The sequence below is a fragment of the Metopolophium dirhodum genome, chromosome 1 (assembly GCF_019925205.1).
Source record: "Metopolophium dirhodum isolate CAU chromosome 1, ASM1992520v1, whole genome shotgun sequence".
Lineage (NCBI taxonomy): Eukaryota > Metazoa > Arthropoda > Insecta > Hemiptera > Aphididae > Metopolophium > Metopolophium dirhodum.
The window spans coordinates 87,828,055-87,851,093 of NC_083560.1; the positions used below are offsets into that span (position 1 = coordinate 87,828,055).

General features: G+C 31.7%; 2 protein-coding genes across 2 annotated transcripts; both read left to right on the forward strand.

Moving 5' to 3' along the window:
* Window positions 1-3,103: 3,103 nt before the first annotated feature.
* Window positions 3,104-12,783, forward strand: LOC132943730 (zinc finger MYM-type protein 1-like). The gene is made up of 5 exons (XM_061012807.1): window positions 3,104-3,455; window positions 3,654-4,608; window positions 4,671-5,320; window positions 12,323-12,500; window positions 12,735-12,783. The coding sequence occupies exons 1-5, from the start codon at window positions 3,104-3,106 to the stop codon at window positions 12,781-12,783; spliced, it is 2,184 nt and encodes a 727-aa protein (XP_060868790.1).
* A 9,173-nt stretch (window positions 12,784-21,956) lies between these two features.
* Window positions 21,957-22,687, forward strand: LOC132934359 (uncharacterized). The gene is made up of 4 exons (XM_061000667.1): window positions 21,957-21,992; window positions 22,228-22,350; window positions 22,406-22,573; window positions 22,673-22,687. The coding sequence occupies exons 1-4, from the start codon at window positions 21,957-21,959 to the stop codon at window positions 22,685-22,687; spliced, it is 342 nt and encodes a 113-aa protein (XP_060856650.1).
* Window positions 22,688-23,039: the final 352 nt, after the last annotated feature.

Sequence of the window (23,039 nt, forward strand, 5' to 3'; positions counted from 1 at the left end):
AATACAATTAATATAATATAATCTATATAGGTATATTATAAAATAGAGCCCCCTTTTTTGTGATTGATATATATCTCAAAAACACCTCTACTTATTTTAATATGGGTTTCACTAATGGGACATTTTTTGTGTGTTTTTGAGTGAGTCCCTCAATAGTTTAGATTCACAATTATACCCAGTAGATTCAACCCGAAGAGGTGCTCAAACAGGTATTTTGAGATTTACTATAGAAATTTTTGATTGTAAATGGTTGCTATTGGTTGTAGATGAAATAATTAGTAAAAAAAAGATGGGCGATTGGGAATCGCTCTGGTGTACAGTAGGTTATAAGTGGTTCACTGTAATGGATAGTATTAAATTTGAATTCAATGATACTTAATCATTGTCTAAGAAAAACGATTCTGAGCGAAAACAGTCAGTAAGCACATGGTATTACCAAGTATATTTGATGATATTATTGTGAATAAAGTAATTTATATATAACCTATTTACGTGGAACCTTGTTTTCAATTTGCATCCCTTAGTTACAAAACAATTGTGACTATGAATTATTAATCTTTTTCAACTGCTATTAGAACGTTATATCAGGAGCCTTATATTAAATTTTCACACTTTTTTACCCAACAAATAAAAGTGTATTGATATTTATAGAAAAGAAAACTAAAAAAATTTAAAACTGACAATATCTGTAAACAGTTTTTAAAACGTACTTTTAAATATTTGAAGGGCAAGGGCAATGGATTAAATGTATTAAAAACCTTTAACAACTCGGAAAATTCTGTATTACTTAGGTTATCATACATCCCATATTATACGGGATTGTCCTGTATTTAAAATGTGTCACCCGTTGTCCCACCAAAGGTTTAAGGGATGAATTTTGTCCCGTTTTTTCAAGTCTGTCTCGTATTAATCCCGTTTTTCCCATTACTGTTAATTTATACAATTTTGAAATTTATTTTATAAAAAAGCTTTTTTATTTTTATCTACGATATTAATTTTGTATGAGAATACTAATTTAATAAAATATTCGAATCAATATTTTTCAGAGGTATTTTTGTGTTCTTGTTTTGACTATAATTGCTGCGGGTAGAAAATATAAAACTGATATTATTGTGAATAAAGTAATTTATATATAACCTATTTACGTGAACCCTTGTTTTACATTTTCAATCCTTAGCTATTAAAGTTGAACGTTTTATAAATTGTTAACTACAAAATAATTACTAAATTTTTCAAACTTTAAATGTTTATAAAAAAAATTATGCCTATGTATTTTTAATATTATTCAACTGATATTGTAACAATATACCAGTAGCTTTGCATTAATTTTTCACGCTTTTTACCAAACAAAAAAAAAACTAAAAAAATTGAAAAGTGACAAATTATTTTCAAAACTGTGTGGTTCATAGAAAATGCTCATATAATTAATATTTAGTGCAATTTTCAAGTATCTAAAGTCATTCGTTTTTTAATTACAATAAAATAAGAAAATTGTTACATGAGAAATATAGCAAATATCAAATGATGTAAAAATATGAATTTCAAACGCAAGGTATCAATAAATTGTACATTACTACATTCAATTAATATAATATGTATAGGTAGGTATGGTATGTCGAAATAATATATTATCAATACATAACGTCATAACGGTATACTATGTAGTACGATTTCCGACTGTTGACAAAATGGTACTATTGTACTATATTATTGATAAAAAAATGTAAATTTATTTGGTGTAATTTTTCCAAACAATAGAAAAGGTAATTACAGATAAATTTAATTTTAATAGATTTTTCTGGTACCTTCATAGATAAACCTAAACTTTAAAGTTTAAATACTGCGGTGACTATACCCATACATCATTTGGGAAATTAGTATATTTTATGAATATTTTTAAGTGTTTGAATATTAAATATTTGAGTAATAATATTTTATACATGTTTCTTCCCATGATAACAAAATACTATATGATTGCATAAAAATGTTGACTTAATATGTTTATAAAGTATCCGTAAAAATATTTTTTGAAAATATATGATTAAAATGTTTTGTAAATGGTTTTTATAAAATATTTTCAAAAATATGAACTTGGCAAAATAATAAATATAACTAAAATATTTCCTAATTATTTACACAACTTTTTAAAATATTTCGACAATTATATTATTTTCCTGAACATTTTTTTATGCTGTGTGGGTAGAGATGTACCTATATCATAAATTAGTGTTCATTAAAAACAACCCATCAATTTGTTAACCAGTGGTTGGATAGTTTAAAGTTGCCCTCATCAAATAACTGCGTTATGTCATGGAATAAACTGATTCAATATAAATAAAGTGGCATATAGTTCAAAACGTTTTCGAAAATAAGACCAAAAATCATTGCAAGGTTTGAATGAACGGTCGAACGACAAATAATAAACTGAAGATTTAGAACATCATATAAAGAACGTATAAGAACGAAAACCTATATTTTTATCAAGAAAATATATTAGAATAATGTTGAACTAATGATATGGAACCATATTATAAATACCTATTAATTTATTTTTATTTTTTTTAAATTTAGTGCATACCTACAGTGGCGTATTTACGGGGGGGAGGGGGGGGGGGGGGGTCCCGGGTCTCGACCCCCCCCAGAAAAAAATTTAAAAAGTCATTAATAACTTGGTACGTAGGTACCGAGAAAGAGAATATTAATTTTATATAATGGGTTTTTACTTTGGTTTAACTTTTGGTTTTTTTTTCGCGTCGTCGCCGTCCGACGACGACAATTACGACGATAACGACGTAACATAATAATATATGATTATATTAGTAGGTACGCCGACTGTTATTGACATTATAGCACGGTATAGAAGATAACCGTGATTATAGTAGGCATTCTGCTTAATTCGCTACATGAACACGGAAACACTTAACAAGACAGTAAGGACGTAAGGTAATTGCTAATTTATAATTTCAAATTTAATTTACAACTATTATTGTTTGATGTAACGTGTAAAATAAAAATATTAAAATGATAATATTATTATGTATACACTAGGTACCTATACATAATATTAATGTATTTTATATATTATTCTAAATAGATCACAATTATGACTTCCAAAAAGAAACCCAATATTCTGTCTTTTTTCAAACCTCAAAAAGTTGACAATATACAAAATAACACAGATTCAGTAGTTTCAGCATCAGACACTGATATCCCTACGTCGTCCACGTCCCATATAAATAGACACGATATTTTCAATTACGTCAAAAGAGTATTGACTCAAAATGAAATACATGATATACTAAATGCAATTTGGATTCCCGATGTAAATTATAATTTTCCTGTGAAAATATTTTTTGTTGGAAAAGATAAAACTGCTAGGCACTTGAAGTTTCAATATAAATGGTTTGCTAACTTTCCTTGGTTAGTGTATTCTGATGTAGACAATGGAGCGTATTGTAAATTTTGTGTAGCTTTTTCAACAAATTATGCTGGAATTAATAATCAAAAATTAGGATCATTAGTTACAAAAAAATATGACAACTGGAGACATGCATTAGAATATTTCAAAAATCACTCGCAACTAGAATACTATAAAAAATGTATATTAGATTCAGAAAACTTTTTAAATATTATTAAAAATCCCACTTTATCAGTAGACAAACAAATTGATATTGGAAAGAAAAAAGAAATAATACAAAATCGTAAAAATATCATTCCTGTTATTGAGGCAATTATTTTGTGTGGTCGACAAAATATGGCACTACGAGGGCATCGTGACTCTGGGAACATTTTTAAAGCATGCTCAGATGACAAACAAAATAATGATGGTAATTTTAGGGCAATTCTTCGCTATAGGGCCCAAGGTGATAGTGAAATGAGATCATATCTTGAAAGTTCTGGTACCATTAAGTACACAAGTTCTACTAGCCAAAATGAAATAATCGATTCCTGTAACAAACTGTTATTAAACAAAATAGTTTCAAAAGTAAACGAAGCAAAATGTTTTACTGTTCTTGCTGACGAAACGGCTGATGTGTCGGGTATAGAACAGGTATCTTTGTGTGTTAGATATGTTGAATTAAGCACCCTTGAACTTCATGAAGATTTTTTGCAATTTGTTCCTGCTGTTGACATGACAGGGAAAGGATTGGTGAAATTAATAATTGATAATCTACAAAATTTCGGCATAGATACAACATACTTACGTGGTCAGGGGTATGATGGGGTGGCCTCTATGTCGGGAAAATTTAATGGCGTTCAAGCACATATTAAAGACACACACCCTTTAGCAATTTATGTACACTGTTCCGCACATGTGTTAAACCTGGTAGTATCTAAATCATGTAGCGCGACCCAAATAAGAGACTGTTTAGCAATTTTAGGGAAAGTTCGCGATTTCTTTATTTTTCCGAAAAGAAAATCAATTCTTCAATTTCATATTGAAAATTCATCAGAAACATCAACAAAAAAGTCATTGAAAAGAAGTTGCGAAACTAGATGGATAGAACGATTTCACGCAATAAACGATTTTATTGAACTTTATGAGTACGTCATTGAAGCATTGGATACAATATTTCAGAATGGGACGATAACGATACTTCGAATAAAGCAAGACGTCTTAGAAGTTCTATTTTAGATATAGAGTTTGTGATTTCATTATTCGTACTAAGCAAAGGTTTTAGTATAGGTTTACCACTTTCAAAGTTCCTACAAAAATCAAATATCGATCTTAAATTGGCTGTACAATTAGCAAATGATACACAAAAAGAATTACAAGAACTTCGAACACACGCCGATGATGTTTTCAAGGAAATATTTGAAGAAGTAAAAGTAGTTGCCACAAAATTTGATATTGAAATTAAAATTCCGAGATTAACAAAAAAACAAACTAATAGATGCAATATACCATTAAATACTCTGGAACAATATTATCGAGCATCAATTTTTATTCCTTATCTTGACAAATTTATTACAGAGTTAGAAGAAAGGTTCAATGTTCATCGATTGATTTTATCAGGTTTTGATTCTCTATTTAGGGAAAATGGTCCCATCGAAGATATTATAATTCTTTCAAATAAATATATTGAAGATTTGCAGAATGAAGGATCTCAAAATCAAATTATTGAAGCAGAATACAAATTATGGCAGAGAAAACTCATGCAAACAACAGAGAAACCAAATAATGCTCTAGAGGCTATGGCTATGTGTAACCAGTCAATTTATCCAAACATATTTAAACTTCTTCAAATCTTAGTCACGCTACCTGTTTCCTCTGCCACAAATGAAAGAACATTTTCAAATTTAAAAAGAATAAAAACACGTCCGTTTCGCCAGCCCCCCCAAAATTGAAATCTCGGATATTTTTTTCAATAAAAATTAGCATGCAATTAGCATGAATTGGCAAGACTATTATCATAATTTGCATGGCACTATTTAATGAGAAATAATCAATAAACTTTGGGGGGGGGGGGGGGCTGTTGAAACGTTTCGCCAGCCTCCCCATCCTTGAAAAAAAAAGATTTTCCCGAATTTATTTTAACCAATAATTAGCACGCGATTAGCATGAATTGGCACGCCTACGCACGGAATTCGCACGCCAATATTTACCGAGCAATCCCTCTTTCTTTATTTTGACCGTTTCGCCAGCCCCCCCCCCCCCATCCTTGAAAAAAAAAGATTTTCCCGAATTTTTTTTAACCAATAAGTACCAAGTCTGCTTATTTTGGCTACTAATATGAATACAATTATTTTATATAATGATAAGATTAAGTTGTAAATAATTAATTAAAATTATTAATACAAATCAATAATACCTACTTATTGTATGGTTGAATCGATTAGGAATCACTTAGGTATACATTTACTACTTGCCTGTTATACTGGACCCTTTTCGTTTACAACAAAATATAGGATACGACGGAATGAGCCAACTTGTGTACAATCGGGAGGCAGTTGAATAAAAATTATTGAACTTTTTGACTTACAGTTGGGAGGCAACTAGTAGGTACCAGTAGTAGCACCGTACCTAGTCTAGCTTTCGATTACTATCGTTTGCCTTAATCATTATATTATAGTTTTAACGTATCTTAGATATACGTACAAGGTACAATTCTATATTATATTATTATTTTATACATCAATTACAGTTCATAACACGAACATGTTCAGTGGGGCCATTATCTTCTTGAAGAATAAATAAACATAAAATAACTAATGTATATGACGTAGGTACTTTGTCAAGTATACCTAAAGGCTAAAACATAGAAACACAAGATAAGATGTTGAAAGTGGTTCTAAAATCTTCAGCAGACTGTCAGATAAAACAGTAAAAAATTCGGTGACGATACGTTGTGGATTTGTATGCATTACAAAAAATAAGGACATGCTTTAGTATAGATAAGGGTAACACATTGAAGAAGTTTCTGATTTGAATTTCAGCGCAGAAGAAAATGGACAAACAATGATCATATATCCAATCAAAACCTTAATACTTAGCCTTATTTTCTTATTTCTTAGGCTTTAGCTGAGTCCAGATTAATAACCCCTCGTTGGCATCGCTGCAAAAACATGTATTTAATTTCATCTTCAACTATATTGTTCCTAGATAAGCGCATCCTCTTGGTACTCTTTGTGGAGCGCCCAAGGTTTAATTTCCTCTTTTTATTTTAATAAAGTTCTTAAAATTAACAACTAAAATCATAAACATTAGCAACCTTACAATAAACAAAATTATATTATTATTTAGTTTATTTTATTCCTGGACAGATAGCACCACTGTTTTATATTTGACATCCAGATTTTCTACTTTCCCGGTGGATTTTCCTAAAATGTGCTTTCAAAAAAACCTTGTCCTAGTAGTTGCAAACACTACAAAAAAAGAATCATCCAAATCTGTCAAGCCGTTTCGGAACCAACCCATGACAAAGATTTATATTACGCTTTTATAGTACAGATTATTATTTTTTTTTTGAATGTTCAACGGTAGTGCTTCGATATGTACGTCAAGTTCAAAACGGAGCGTCTCAATTTTATTCATTTCTATCAGTGGAAGTTACGATCAGACGAGTACATCCACTTACGTGCCGCCAACGCAACTGAAGCAGGCGCGGCCAAAATTGGTCGCTTGACTATTCTCTCAGCTTGTTAGAAGACGAGAGAAGACGAGCTGGCTGAAAAAGTCCTAACAAATATAGTTCCAAGATCCTTTTAAAATATAGACATTTGATTTAATTTACACCAGTCTATATAATATTTCTTTCAAGATAATTAGTTATGTGTAGTTCATATATTGTTAAACTATATGTTAATACAATTGTAATTAGGTTCATTATAACTGTCAAAAATAGTATTTTTAAGATAAACCTTGAGGGCAAGTCACTTAAAAAATATGTTCAAAGAGTCTAAGGAACATAACATGAAATGACGTGAGGAGGGTGGCCCACCAGTGTGGATACCCTCTGACTTTGGGTATTTTGATAAGTTACATAATATTTTATATTAAAATAAAAAATGTATTTTTAACGTCTATTATAATATACCTTTACTATATGTTTGGGATATTGTAGCTGTTTAAAGAATAATATTTCACAAATTTAATATTTACATCACCATAATTCTTAATGTTTCAATTTATCACTGATAAAGTCCCGGATCTCTTAAACATTTGTGGCAAGACTCTACTTTAGATTTTATAAACATTTAATAGAATTACAATGATCTTCAAAACTATTGCATTCTTATATAGGTAGATTTGTTGTATTGTATCTATGATTAAAACTCACAGAATCAAATTTTAAATAACTAAAAATTGAAAACGAATTGAGGATAGAATTATAGATAAAACCTTAGTAATACTTTTAAATTTTAAATTTTTATAGAACGCAAAAAATGGGGGAAAACTAAATGTATGTATTACGATGATAGCTAGGTAATTATTAATTTCTGAGGCAATCGCCTGCTGATTATAAATGTTTTATCGATTTATAGGTATAAGATTTTTTTTTTTAATAAATTTGTCATTTATTATATTAATAATTATAATATACTTGCAGTCATATTCGATACTTCCTGTTTAAAAATTAAAAATTGTACAAAATATGTAATATTGACGGTTAAATTATTATTAATGAATTATATTTTAAACAATTAAAATAAACGCGTTAAAACTTTTATAATACAGTTTGATCAATATAATGTTCATCTTTCACTCATAAAAATTGAGCATAGTCCCAGGTTGGATTTAGTAGATGGTGTTTTTTTAACATGGTTAACATACTTCTTACTCTCTAAACTTACTCAGTTTATATATTGAATCTTAAGATACCTTTTTGATTTTTTACCAACTCTTTAAAATGCGAATATCGTAGAATCCATTCTTATTGCACATTTAGATCATTTGAGGAACCATTATTACAAAATTAAAGTTCGTATGTTTTGTAGTTTTAGATGTAGAGACTGACCGTATATTTTGTGTACCTATGTGTGTGTTCTTACAATAAATAAAATTGAAAGAAGATAGGTTATTGGAAAATCTCTTAGTAGACCATTAATATTTAAAATGTTGTAAAACATTAATATATAGGAGAAAACGAAATTTATGAGTTACAATGTTAGCATCTTACAAATTTCTGAGGCAGTCCATAGTTATAACTATTTGATTCAGTTGTAAAAGATTTTTACATAATTTATAAATATACATAAATAAATAATAATAATATACTTGCCACCACCATTCCCATTTGGTAGTACTACAATTAAAAAAAATAATATTTTATAAATTTTATATTGACATAAACACAAAAAAAATATTATTAAAATATAATAAATCACTTTCTACATTTAATGAAATCTTAAATAGATGCCTTATGAAAATCAATAAAAACAAAATAGAAGCCATGATAGTTAGTAAAGAAAGCAGAGCACCTATCGTTAACAACTTGATTATCAAAAAATTAATCAACTACAATAATACAAATATTAAGGAGTAGGTACATGAATCAATGACACCAGATGTTCAGTAGAAATGAAATATCGAATAGCGAATGCAAAAAGAATGTCTACTCAGAAATGACAACTACCTACTCATGAATAATAATCTTAGTCTAAGGACCTGGAAAAACTTTGTAAAAGTTACCTACATACGGAGTATTCTGTTGTATGGTAGAAACAAAAAACAGTTAGAGGCAATGGAAATATGGACCTGGAGAAGACTACTCCACAGTAGCTGGATTGAAAAAAAAAGCAATGCAGACATTTTTCAAACAATAGGGGAAATTAGAATATTAATATCTAGTATTAGATCGAGGAGTGGTAAACTTATGGGACAGCTAATAAAATGGACGGATCCATTTTCCTCCACATTATTTTAGACTGATATTATGTCTATTTTCCTCCAATATTTTAGCCATTGTTGTAGTATTACGTTCCGTATTATAAAGATGGAGTAAGCCTAGGATCCAGGTTTTGCAAACGTTATAATAACGTTATATTTGACAAATACGATTGAAATTTGTAAACTTAATTATAATGGAAAGCAATAATAAAAAATAATTAAATACCGCAAAACAAAACATAACAATAAATTAACAAAATATATTATCTATACAACTTTATAAAATGATGTTGGTTTTTTTTTAATTATTTGGGACGATGCGTCAATGTCCCAAAAACCTGATATAATAGTTATTAGTTGATTATCATTAAAACAAATTTGATAATTTTCAATCGTTGAAAATAAAGATAAAAATATTTTTTTGAAAGCAATTAATATTTAATTTTACTTAAGTTTTTGATTAATTTTGAAGGTATACGTGGGTATACGCTCCTAGACTTGCGCATCTTAAGTAATTTTACAGGGTATACGCTAAATCAGTAAACTGGTGATAGCCGATATGGTATACATTTGTAGTAAGCCAGTTACTACTTAACAACACCATTGTAATATAATAGTAATTATACTATAATATAGATTAGCTATACTGTAATTCGGCATATATCGGATAATAGAAACGGAAATAAGGGTTCCTTCTGTTTATTAAATAATATTACATTTTAATGTCTTGTTTGAGAAACGGATATTAGGAACTCATTGAACCATATAATTGCTCTGTATACCACAATGTTCAATATATAAAAATATGAAACAGTAGAATGATTATTTTGATTACAACACTGTACGCAACGATAGTCATTATAAAAAATATTAAAATTAAATTAAAAATGATTATATCAAATCGAATACACAGAATTATACTGGAAGTCATAAAATGCGTGGGCTGGAACGATGGTCACACAAATCACATCCGTGAGCCGAGATACAGTATCTATAGGCAGGGGGTACGGGGAACTTCATATATAAGGGAGCCCGAATCGGCCTGTTTTCAGACGTGTACTACCACCCATTAGTGCAAGCACCTTCACGCCACTCTGTACGAGCATATTTTGGACTTAGAAAAATTATCAACAATATAATAAAATTCACAATAAAACAACAATTGTCTTTTATTTATTATCAACCACGACTACAACATCAAACAAATTGTCTGCGACCCGCAACTATAATATCTCGGCAGCCACTTATCTGCTATTAGTACTACGATAGTAGGTACCAAGCTGTCGAGAACATTACACTGGCGCAGTCGAAAAAGGAGGTTCAAGGAGTTTCAAGACGAGGCGAGCAGTCGAAGCGGCGGATTTAAATTTCCAAAGGCGAGTCTAGCAGTCAAGGCGGCTACATTCAACTTCGGAGATCCAGTACCGACGCAGCGGCTACACCACGTCAAGCAGCTCCACGGAGGTAACAGTCAAGGTCTGATCAACCAAGGCGACTCCGGGATCAACGAACAATTCAAGACGGGCCAGCAGTCAATCAAGAAAATGAACACAGCAGTGGCAACAACGTTGTTGTGAGTATATTAATTAAGTGAAGATAGATAATTAAAATTAAAATTGTATAGCTTGAAGTGCACGTCTCACGTTGATACATATATATCAGCGTTTATTTTATACTTGGTGGTGGTGTAAAATATTAGGGAAAAATATTCGAATAAAAATAAATAAAGAAAAAAAAAAATAGGAAACAAGCTTGGGAAGAACTATATACGTATTTTATGATAGACAGCTGTAGACTGATCTAGGATTTTTATGGTAAATAGACGGCAAGGACCGATCTAAGATTTTTTTATGATAGACAGCTGTAGACTGATCTAGGATTTTTATAGACGGCAAGGACCGATCTGAGATTTTTATGGTAGGCAGCAGGGACTGACCTAAGTATTTTATGGTATTTTTTGGTAGGCAGCAGGGACTGACCTAAGTGTTTTATGATATTTTGTGATAGGCAGCAAGGACTGACCTAAGTGTTTTATGATATTTTGTGATAGACAGCGGGGACTGATCTAATAAATTAAAGTAGACAGCGATAGGCTGATCTAGGAAATTGATGCACGCGCGTAGCATTTTTGAATTATATATGAGAATAATTGATTAAAGTGAAATATTGAATTTTGAATTGAAATATAAATGTTGAGAGAATTTAAGTGATATATATTGAAAAAAAAGAGATTTTGAATTAAAAGGCAGTAGATGACCTTATTGAAGTAATTGACGTCAAATTTTGAAAAGTTTTGAAAAAAAAAAAAGAGAGAGATTAATTATAGGGGCCCTAGGATAAGAAATAGTATAACGTTACTAAGAATAAGTTAATAGAATAATTATTAGAAATCAAAAAAAAATTGTTAGTGTTTAGAAGATTAAATGGTAAAGCGCGTAAATTAGGAAATTAAAGCATTTAGGAAAAATTAGTAATAATACTTTTATAGTCTATAGTCTATAAAAATAGGGGATAGGAAGTCGAATATTATTAGAGGGATTTACGGAGTAATTAACCGGGAATTTTTCGTTATAATATTCGAGCGTAGTACGAGCGCGTACGCATAAAAAAAACATCGCGGAACAGGGCGAGGGAAACGGGTGAGGGGATACCGTATCGAAATTTAACACGCGTAACATAGACGGTCGAACGTTTTACGTGTTATTAGATAGGTACTCATCCATGTCCAACGTACGTCGTGCGTTTACGTAAATAGTTTTTATTATTTGTGCATGATATTTACTTTATAAGTAATAGTATTTTTACGTATTATTAATTTTGGTGACGGTAGTTACGTATTATTAGTTTATAAATCAATAATAGTATATACATGTAGAGTAAATACTTTTGGTAATTACTCACGCGGATAGGATATTAATAAATTTAGTAGATATAATTTATAAGTACCTAGTAGATATAATTTATTAAAAATTATATATATGTAATGTTTAGATAAATATATGTCAGAATCCGATAGTTCAGATATTGATACTAGTTCTGCGGACAGTTCAATAAAAGTCGAAAATTATAAATCTAGGAAAGAATTAAAAGAGGCAGTTTTAAAAGACGCTGTAAAGAAAGAATTTTTAGAACAAACTAGGAAACACATAGTTAAAACTGTTAAGAAAAAGTTAGTAAGAACACATAGTTTAACAGAACAGATAGGTACCGCGCCACGAAAACAAACCGTAGGTCGTTTAGGTACTAGGTCAGACTCAAGCGTAATTCACGTGCAGTTAGAGTCAGTGGTTAAGAAAAAAAATGAGTAAAATGGATTTAGATAAAGCAATTGCTATGATACCTATTTGCACGGGCAAAAAGGACGTAGCCGAATTTATAAATATTTGTGAAATCGCAATTAAAGAAACAACGGAAGCAGATACACCGATATTATTAAAAATAATTACTTCTAAGTTAACGGGAAATGCGTTAGAAGTAACAAAATATCGAAATTTAGAAACATGGGGAGCAATAAAAACAATATTAGAAGGGGCATTCGAACAAAAAGTATCGGAGAGGGCCCTATCAATAGCTTTAAACACGGCACGTATGGCCGAGGGAGAAAGTGTGGCAAAATTCGCTAGTAGAATCGAAGAGTTATAATATTATAAACTCTGCGCGGCAAGTACGATAGGTCTAGCTCAGGCCGAGGCAGATATAGTGAAAAAACAAACAAAGAAACAGGCAATGATCATATTTATGACAGGGTTACCTCATCACCTATATACAGTATTGAAAAGTCGAAATCCCAGTACATTGGAACGATGTTTCAAAACGGCGATCGATGAGATGCTCGAATATGAGTCAAAAGTAGAAATGGATAAGTTGCAGAGACAAATCGGTAATGGAAAACAGGCGGACGTCAATAACGAGGAAAAACGACAAAATGGTGGTAATACAAATAACGCAGTTAATCGCGGAGGAAACGGTAATTCAAATCAAAGCAATAGAAATAATAATTTCAACGGGTATAACAATCGATATGTTAATCACAACAACCGCAATAACTATGGGAATAATAATCAGAGCGGATATGGCTCACACATGGTTAATCGCGGCGGTCAACGAGGCGGAAACGGCTATGGACGGAATTTCAATGGCAATAATGTACAACAAAATAATATTAACCGAAGCACCGGATGCTACACTTGTGGTAGATCTAATCACATAGCACGAGATTGCTGGAGCAATCGACCTAATGCGCAACAAAATACGTACAACAATAATCGTGTAAACGGCACGCGCCATGCGAACAACAACAATAATGTTCGTAGGGACAATAACAATACTCAGGGCGTACTTTGCAGTTACTGCAATAAGATAGGTCATGAAATTTCAACCTGTTATACAAAACAGAAAAACGAAAGAAGCACGTCGGGAAACGCCAACGGACCATCACCAGTGGGAGTCAGATTGGTCCAAGAAATAGTTCAAGACCCACACACAGGATTTTCCACATCACAGCAAAATTAATAGACAACCACATTACTTTAGAATCACCCAGTTTTAATAAGAATCAAATTAAATTATTAGTCGATACTGGGGCGGATCTAAATATAATTAAAATTAATGCATTAAAAGGAAACACTGAAATTAACGAAAACGAAAAAATTTATTTGAAAGGCATCAATGAAAAAATAGTTTCTACAATAGGAAAAACAGAAATAGAATTAATAATTAATAATGAAGCATTCGAAACACAATTTTATGTTGTAAACAATATTTTTCCGATTCTGGCAGACGGAATTATTGGTAATAAATTTCTAATAGATAATCATGCAGTAATAGACGTCGCTAATAACACGCTAACAATAAATAATAATAAAACCGGAAGCGATAGTGACATCTGTTTTACATTAAAACCGCGCTCAGAGACAATAGTACAAATCGATATACCGGATACAGAAATGAATAATAAAAATATTTTAATTAATAAGCAAGAATTAATACCGGGCGTATATTGCGCGAATATTTACAATACAGTCAAAAACAACAAAACTACAATAAGCATATTAAATATATCTGAAATGACGCAGGAAATAAATGTAGGTCAAGTGCGTAATATTTCATACGACACGGATGTTTTGACAGATAGCGTACGGTGTATAAACACAATTGACACTGAACGCTCGCGTCGGGTCAGGGCGTTGATACGTACTGATCATCTTCAAGTTCACGAATATAATTCGATAGTAAAAATATGTGAACATTACGCGGACATTTTCTATTTAGAAGGGGATAATCTTACGTGTACTACGGCAGCAGAACACGTAATAAAAGTTCCTAAGGATTTGAAACCGATTTATAAAGAACCATATCGTTTACCGTTTTCACAACAACCGGAGATAGAAAAACAAATAGGTCAAATGATGAAAGATGAAATCATAGAAAGATCAATGAGTCCGTTTAACGCACCATTAATATTAGTCAAAAAGAAGGAGGACGCCTCGGGGAAACAAAAATTCAGAATAGTTATCGATTTTAGGGCACTTAATGAAGTAACTTTAAATGAATTTCACCCATTACCAAATATAACGGAAATATTAGACCAATTAGGACAATGTCAACTGTTCAGTTTGATAGACTTGAAATCGGGGTATTTTCAGGTACCTTTGGCTAAAGAATCAAAAGAACTTACGGCATTTTCAACGGGACAAGGGCATTATCAATTTAAACGATTAGTTATGGGTCTAAGTTCAGCTCCGGCGACATTTCAAAAAATGATGACAAACGTGTTATCAGGGTTAATAGGAATGAAGTGTTTAGTATACCTGGATGACATAATAGTGATGCTAAAAATTTACAAGACCACAATGAAAAATTAATAAACGTATTCGAGAGATTACGTATACACAATCTAAAGATAGAACCGGACAAATGTAGTTTTTTACAACGGGAATGTTTATTTTTAGGTCATGTAATTAGTGACGAAGGAATCAAACCGGACCAAGCGAAAGTTAAATCTGTAAAAGATTTTCCGGTTCCTAAAAACGTTAAACAAATAAAAAGTTTTTTAGGACTTAGTGGGTATTATAGAAAATTCATAGAAAACTATAGTGCTATTGCTAATCCAATAGTGAAATTATTAAGAAAAGACGTAAAGTTCAATTGGGACGAAGACTGTCAAAAAGCTTTCGATAAATTAAAAGAAATATTATGTTCAGAACCAATTCTACAATATCCGGATTTTACAAAACAATTTATACTAACGACAGACGCTAGCGGTAGGGCGCTAGGTGCAATATTATCTCAAGGTAAAATAGGATCGGATTTACCAATAGCTTACAGTTCTAGAACTTTAAACAGGGCGGAATGTAATTATTCGGCAACGGAACTAGAATGTTTGGCGATTATATTCGGCGTAAAAACATTTCGACCGTATTTATATGGTAGAAAATTTACAATTCTTACGGACCATAGGCCTTTGTCATGGCTATTTAATTTGAAAGACCCATTATCCCGATTGGCAAGGTGGAGACTACAATTGGAGGAGTACGAATATGAGATAGTATACAAAATGGGCAAGTTGAACACCAATGTCGACGCGTTATCGCGTATGTATAATATTACAGAAATTACGGACGAAAGTTATGATAATTTTATGCAAAAATTCGAAACAACAGTAATATCTAATAAAGACGTTAAAGAAGTACACGGCGAACTAATAAATAGTCCGTCGGAGTACCACATAGTATCTGAAATCGAAAAATATTATAATTTTCGATCAGGTATTAATTACGAATTAAAAATGAGATTTGGTAGAGACAAGCAATTAAAATCTCATAAAGATTTAGGCGACGTCGTAAAATTCAAAAGCGGAGATAGGTACATAATATTTTTAATAACAAAAACGAAAAAGAAACAATTAGCCACGCACCTAGCACCACGTTGTAAAAATATAATTTTTTGCGAATTTATAAATTTTATTATAGCAAATAACAAAGTAGCTTAATTAACACACTAAAGTAAATATATATAGAAAAAAAAAAAAAAAGTAACGCTAGATATTAATAATTAACTAACAGAATACCACAAATAGTAATTTTAATTGCATTAATTTCAGAAAAACAAAAGAGAAAGAAATAACATTAGGAATCGGGCGGTAAATAATAGGGGCATATTTTGTCTATTTTATTGGAGACTGACAAATGGTGCACTATTATGCACCGAACGGTTTGACCACTTAAGAAAAATGTTGGAATTTGATCGTTTGGTGATTGGTTGGGAAAATCGTGTGAATAGCAGATTTTTTTAACGGGATCACCAAGGGACCAAATGGCCATAATAACTCACAATAAGAAATTACAAAATCTTATTAGTTTAGCCAGTGTCGCGGGAGGATGCTTTGAATTGCAGCACACTCTGGCGACACGGGTTCAATTAGCAAGATGAGATCATTACGAAAATATAATAGAATAGAATCGATTTAATACTAGTCTTGATCGTGTAATAAAACTTGAATACAATAGTTTATTGTTGGTCTGGACCTGTAGTAAAAAGATACAATCTAATTACAGTATAGGGATAGTAATATTAACTAGGCATAAAATATAATGATATAGCGATTAATGGAAAATATATATATAGAAGTAAACGTAAACGTAGAATGAAAAAAAAAAAAAGAAAGTTAGGAACATATTAGCATATATTGGCGTAATTAACATGGTGATGGAATAAGAAATATATTAATCTAACTTATTTAAAACATAATTAACATGGTAATGGAAATAAAATATAGTAAACACCACTATTTTATCATATATATATATATTGCACAAAAAAAAAAAAAAAAAATATATTGTAATAGATTTTAAAAATTCATGTTATATTAAAATATTATTACACATATTATATTAACACTAAGATAAGATTATTGATGTAAACAAAAACACAAAAAAAAAAAAAAAAGAATATATTGTTAATCACATAAGATACTAACCTAGATAATAAGCAAAATATATACTGTAATATTGTGAATCATAACCTGTATTTTGTCAATAATAATCAATATGGTAAAATGTACCACATAACTATAATGATGTATTCAATGTAAAACATAAAATGTAAACATGTGATAATTGAATGTAATGTAATAATTGATATATGTAAAATTTGTAATCATAGGAAAGTGCTTGAACTAATGGAGGAAGTTTGAGTTAATTTTTCTCATTTTAGACGATAAAAATCAACTTTTAAAGGGGGAGATGTAGTAAGCCAGTTACTACTTAACAACACCATTGTAATATAATAGTAATTATACTATAATATAGATTAGCTATACTGTAATTCGGCATATATCGGATAATAGAAACGGAAATAAGGGTTCCTTCTGTTTATTAAATAATATTACATTTTAATGTCTTGTTTGAGAAACGGATATTAGGAACTCATTGAACCATATAATTGCTCTGTATACCACAATGTTCAATATATAAAAATATGAAACAGTAGAATGATTATTTTGATTACAACACTGTACGCAACGATAGTCATTATAAAAAATATTAAAATTAAATTAAAAATGATTATATCAAATCGAATACACAGAATTATACTGGAAGTCATAAAATGCGTGGGCTGGAACGATGGTCACACAAATCACATCCGTGAGCCGAGATACAGTATCTATAGGCAGGGGGTACGGGGAACTTCATATATAAGGGAGCCCGAATCGGCCTGTTTTCAGACGTGTACTACCACCCATTAGTGCAAGCACCTTCACGCCACTCTGTACGAGCATATTTTGGACTTAGAAAAATTATCAACAATATAATAAAATTCACAATAAAACAACAATTGTCTTTTATTTATTATCAACCACGACTACAACATCAAACAAATTGTCTGCGACCCGCAACTATAATATCTCGGCAGCCACTTATCTGCTATTAGTACTACGATAGTAGGTACCAAGCTGTCGAGAATATTACACATTAGAGATGTTCTGAGTAGAAAATCTGGTATTACACCGGGTACCGAGTATTGGCTGAATAAAATTTGTTATACTAAAAGGGTATCGATTATTAGCCGAGTAAAGTTCATAGTACTAATCGGGATCGAGTATTGGCCAAGTAAACATTTTAATACTAACCGGACATCGAGTATTGGCCGAGTAAACATTTTAATACTAACCGGGCATCGAGTATAGGCCAAGTAGAAATGTAAATACAAAATGGGTATTATACTACTATCAAAGTACCAAGTATCAACATTAGACAGTAAACACGAGATTTATTTTTGGTAATTTGTAGAAGAAAAACATGATTTGTTTATAATCAACTGGCTATTGTACATCAGTTCAGTTATTCCAATATGTAGGTTAGGTTAGGTTAACCAAAATAAATTATAATTTATTACCCAAGAATTTTAGATTTTCACCGTTATATTAATTGGTATGAATATACTTATAAATAGATTATCAGCGTTTGCCATTGGATATGAGTCGAGTAAAAATGTAGTATTTCGCCGGATACCGAGTAAGGGCCAAGTAAAAATGTAGTTATTACGCCGGGTACCGAGTAAGAACCGAGTCTAAAATATGATATCGAGTACTCGGCCATCGATTAATTGCCGGGTACACGGAACATCTCTAGTATAGGTCGTATACCCACGTATACCCTCCAATACACCACTGGCTTGGCCCAATTACACATTGCTTGGCCCAAATATTTAAAAATTTTACTACAGACAGTCATCACCACCGGGAGCGCTATATGTCCTATGGACCCCGATAATTTATTGAACACTATTGTACGTCAAATTTATAGGAAATTGAAAATATATTATGATTTAAGGAATAAAATTCAAAATGTTATATTATGTAATTAACATTTAATATGTTCTAAATTATTTGTATGGAAGTATTTAAATGTTTCCTTTTTTTAAATATATTTTTAATATTCTTAAATACTGTCATGTTTAAAATTCCTATTAGGTACAAAAAAATATATGAAAAATGTAAGAGTTGATTCACTAAATTGTCATACACAATGCTTTCAAAGTGTCACAGTTAACAAATAATAATAAACTTCCCGCCTTCCTACACATTTCAGACCTTTTGTGGCTTACCGTGTTCTAAACCACCGGGTGCCACCCTGGAAGGTACAGGTGACCCAGGGAACTCGGAGGTCCTTGGTCGTTTCGCTAGCACCAAGCTTGACCTGCCCCAAGCCCTTGTGATTACAGTTCAGTTAACTCGAAGCTCTAGGGCTAGCTTCGTTAAGACCGTACCCCGCCTGCCCCTTTCCCGTACCAGATTAGTCAGCCAGTTTCTCAACGTGACTCGTCTTCGCGCGGTTGGTAGCAGGTGTGTACTTGTACTGGTCAGTCCACCCGCCTGGCTCGTCGTGACCCGGTTAGGTTAGTGTTTTGGCCTCGTGTTGTTTGTAACAGTCGGTTTCCGCGCAGCAACGGGAGATCCGAGCCCGCCGTCGCCGTCGTCACCGCAGTTTCTTTTGCCGTTCTTACGGCGACGGCGGGTCTTAGCACCCGTTCCTTCGCTTCTGCCTAACGTTACTAAGATGTTACCTGCCCGTAGTTCAATTATGTGGTTCCTGGCTCCGCCCACTCGTCGGTGGTTTCTGTCTTACAGTAGCAAATTGTGCTTGTTTTGACGACAAACTGCGTTTGCCGGCCCCGACGGGCTGGTGCGTTCAAGGTTTTGCCACTGACGGCGCCGTGCTGTCTAGGTTGGTTCCGGTGCACAACGAGCGGTTGACTGAATCCAGATCACCGCTTCTCCGTGGCCGGGTCGCGGGTACGCCTTCCCATCCACTCGGTTTGATCTCTCCCGCCAGGGACACATCTTTGCACTTAGCTAATGTGAGCCATCTATTGGTCAAGGTACTCATGAGGGATGTTCGGAGAAGTAATCATCCGATGCGTCGCCTTAAGCGTAGAGGAGCTAGCGACGGCCTTCTGTGATTCTCATCTCACGCACTTCAAGCGAGACGTTCGTCAGAGACGCCGTGATTGGATCTCGTGTCACCGGTTGATTCACTTAATCAGCCGTAAATGGGACGTTGGCTCGGTGTTAGCAAACTTTCAGTCAGTATCCATCCCCCGGCGACGTGGACGCCCCGGCCTTCGGCAAGCGCCGCGGTCTGTCAACCCCGCGACGCCCAGCGAAACTCACAGGCCTCACCTCCTTGGCTGTAGTTTTGCTAGATACCGTTCAATGTACAGTAGTGTAGTAAGTTTTTGAGGTTAGGTTGTAATAATTATCAATAATAAGGAACCCTTATAACCTCAACAAATTTAAACACTATTGATAATTAGTAAGCCCGATGATCTATCTTATCTATCTTATCTATCTAATCCTTCTAAACCGCATACACAGTCTAGTTATAACGTATTATTTATTTTATTAAAGCATAACTTAACAAAAAAAGAAAACAGCTTATGTAGCAGTAACTAAAAAAAAAAAAATGAGATTTGTGAAACCGTCTTTAACCGCTACTTCTATTCTAATATTTTTTTTTTCTATTTTATAAATTGTTATTATTCTATTTTTTTTTTTATTTTTAAAAAGAAGTATAGATTTTTAATTTAATAAATAACAATAAAAAAAATGGTACTTACATAGTTTGTAGAAATTGAAGTATTTTGTATTATGTATGATGGCTTGTTAGAGTTGTTTTGACTGACTGCTAATTGTTGAAGATGTTTGGCTGGCTGTTGTTCGGTGAAGAAGACTATTCTGCTGTTGACTGCTCTTGGTACTGCTGTGGCTTGAACTGATGACGATAAGCTAAGAAATTCTGTGTTTTATATCCGAATATAACCCTCTCTTCTCTCATTAGAAACTTTTTTCGGGATAGATTTAAACATTTTAATATATTCCATATCCTGTTTTCATATTATAGTAGCATTGGTAATTAGTAAATGTAAAAAAATTTGGTTGGACTGAATATGTTACCTACAATTTTAATTTATATAATGTAGTTATTTTTTTGGGAGTGAATGTTCTCATTTCTTTTTTAAATTTATTTTAAATCCTGTTTGTAATAATTTACATTCATATAATGTAATTTTCTGTTATATATGAACATGATTCAACAGGTATCTAAGGTAAGACCATTATAGAAATATGTACAAGGTAGCATTAACTATGTTGTAAACATTTGGTTGAGCATGTTATGTTAGCAACAATTTTAATTGTTTTTTGAGAGTGAATATTCACATTTTTTTTCATTTATTTTAAATCCTGTTTGTAATAATTTACATTCATATAATGTAATTTTCTGTTATATATGAACATGGTTCAGCAGGTCTCTAAGGTAAGACCATTATAGAAATGTGTACAAGGGAGCATTAACTATGTTGTAAACATTTGGTTGAACATGTTATGTTAGCATTAATTTAAATTCGTGTAATGTCATTTTCTGTTGTACCTGTATGTACATGTTTCGACCAGTTTCTATAAGGTGAGGTCATTGCTATGCTTGCATATTACATTATTGGAGTAGTAGTAAAAAATCTGTGTATAAAAGACAGAGGGAATTCACTAATATTCACCAGTCTTCAAGATTTCATCCCAAGACAAGAAGCTCAGTTCAACAGAAATACTATAAAAAAAAAAAAAACAATGTCGTACCGTACAATTGCTTCAACTGATTCAGAGGTTAGTAACTACTTAGTAAATATCTTATAACCATAGCAAATTGGAGACCAGTGGTAACACCACTCAACGCTATGGCTATAATTCTTAAATGATTGATTTAAACAGTTTTTTTTTTAAAAATAAAGTGAGTCGTGACATTACTCAATGCTTTGGTTATAATTCTTGGAACATAGAAAAAATACAAAATGAAAAAAAAACAGTAAAAAAATAATATACCATATTTTATGTTTCATAGAATGAACATTTCAGTGAATCAATTGATATGAGACCGTCTTTTTCAAAATCAAAACCTGGATCAAAACGACCTGTAGAAAAAATAAGTGTCGAGAAACCTATGAAAAAGAAACAGAATAAAATGGTATTATAAATAATATTTTCATAATGATAGCATAAATAATTTAATTTTTTTATAGAATGCATCATACAGGGATAATATCAGCGAACGCTTGAGATCAGAAGATTTTGATGTTGAGGTATTTAATTCGCTAACATTCAGACAAGGAGAAAAAGGAAAGGATCTTTGGGTGTTAAGCCATTATAAGGTTGTCAACATCGAGAATGTAGGTACCAGTAAAGGACAGGTAAATACATTGGTTTGAAAACTATTGCTGAATCTGTTTTTTTTTTACTGATTTTATTTACTTCTTTTGTTTTTTTAATAAAATAATTTGTTGTTATAGATGGAAGTTCAGTGAAGCTACTGTTAGATTATACACGAGCGATGAATCAAAAGATCAAACACTTCATACTAGTCTTAATGAGACAATGCAAACCATATTTGACAAACTACTAATCGATCCGAAGCGTCAAACTATTCAAAGCAAGAAGGCCGTTTGATTATTATCTGGAAAAATGATTTTCATTTAATAATAAAAAAAAATATTATTATACATTTATGTTTTTATTTATTCAATACTCAATGGTCTTGGAAAACATAATCCTATAAACTATATAGTTTGTCTGAGAAAAAAATTTCTAATTGAAACATTGCTATCAATTCTGTTATATCAAAATTTAATCTAATTATCTACTCAAAACATGTAATAA

Bases quoted from the DNA above. Each gene is read 5' to 3' on its own strand.
- LOC132943730 (XM_061012807.1), top strand. From the start codon at position 3,104: ATGACTTCCAAAAAGAAACCCAATATTCTGTCTTTTTTCAAACCTCAA. The intron at 3,456-3,653 runs GTAAATTTTGTG...CCACTTTATCAG, and splicing joins TGTAGACAATGGAGCGTATT to TAGACAAACAAATTGATATT. The intron at 5,321-12,322 runs GTCCGTTTCGCC...TGTAATGTTTAG, and splicing joins TTTAAAAAGAATAAAAACAC to ATAAATATATGTCAGAATCC.
- LOC132934359 (XM_061000667.1), top strand. From the start codon at position 21,957: ATGTCGTACCGTACAATTGCTTCAACTGATTCAGAG. The intron at 21,993-22,227 runs GTTAGTAACTAC...TATGTTTCATAG, and splicing joins TTGCTTCAACTGATTCAGAG to AATGAACATTTCAGTGAATC. The intron at 22,351-22,405 runs GTATTATAAATA...ATTTTTTTATAG, and splicing joins AAAAGAAACAGAATAAAATG to AATGCATCATACAGGGATAA.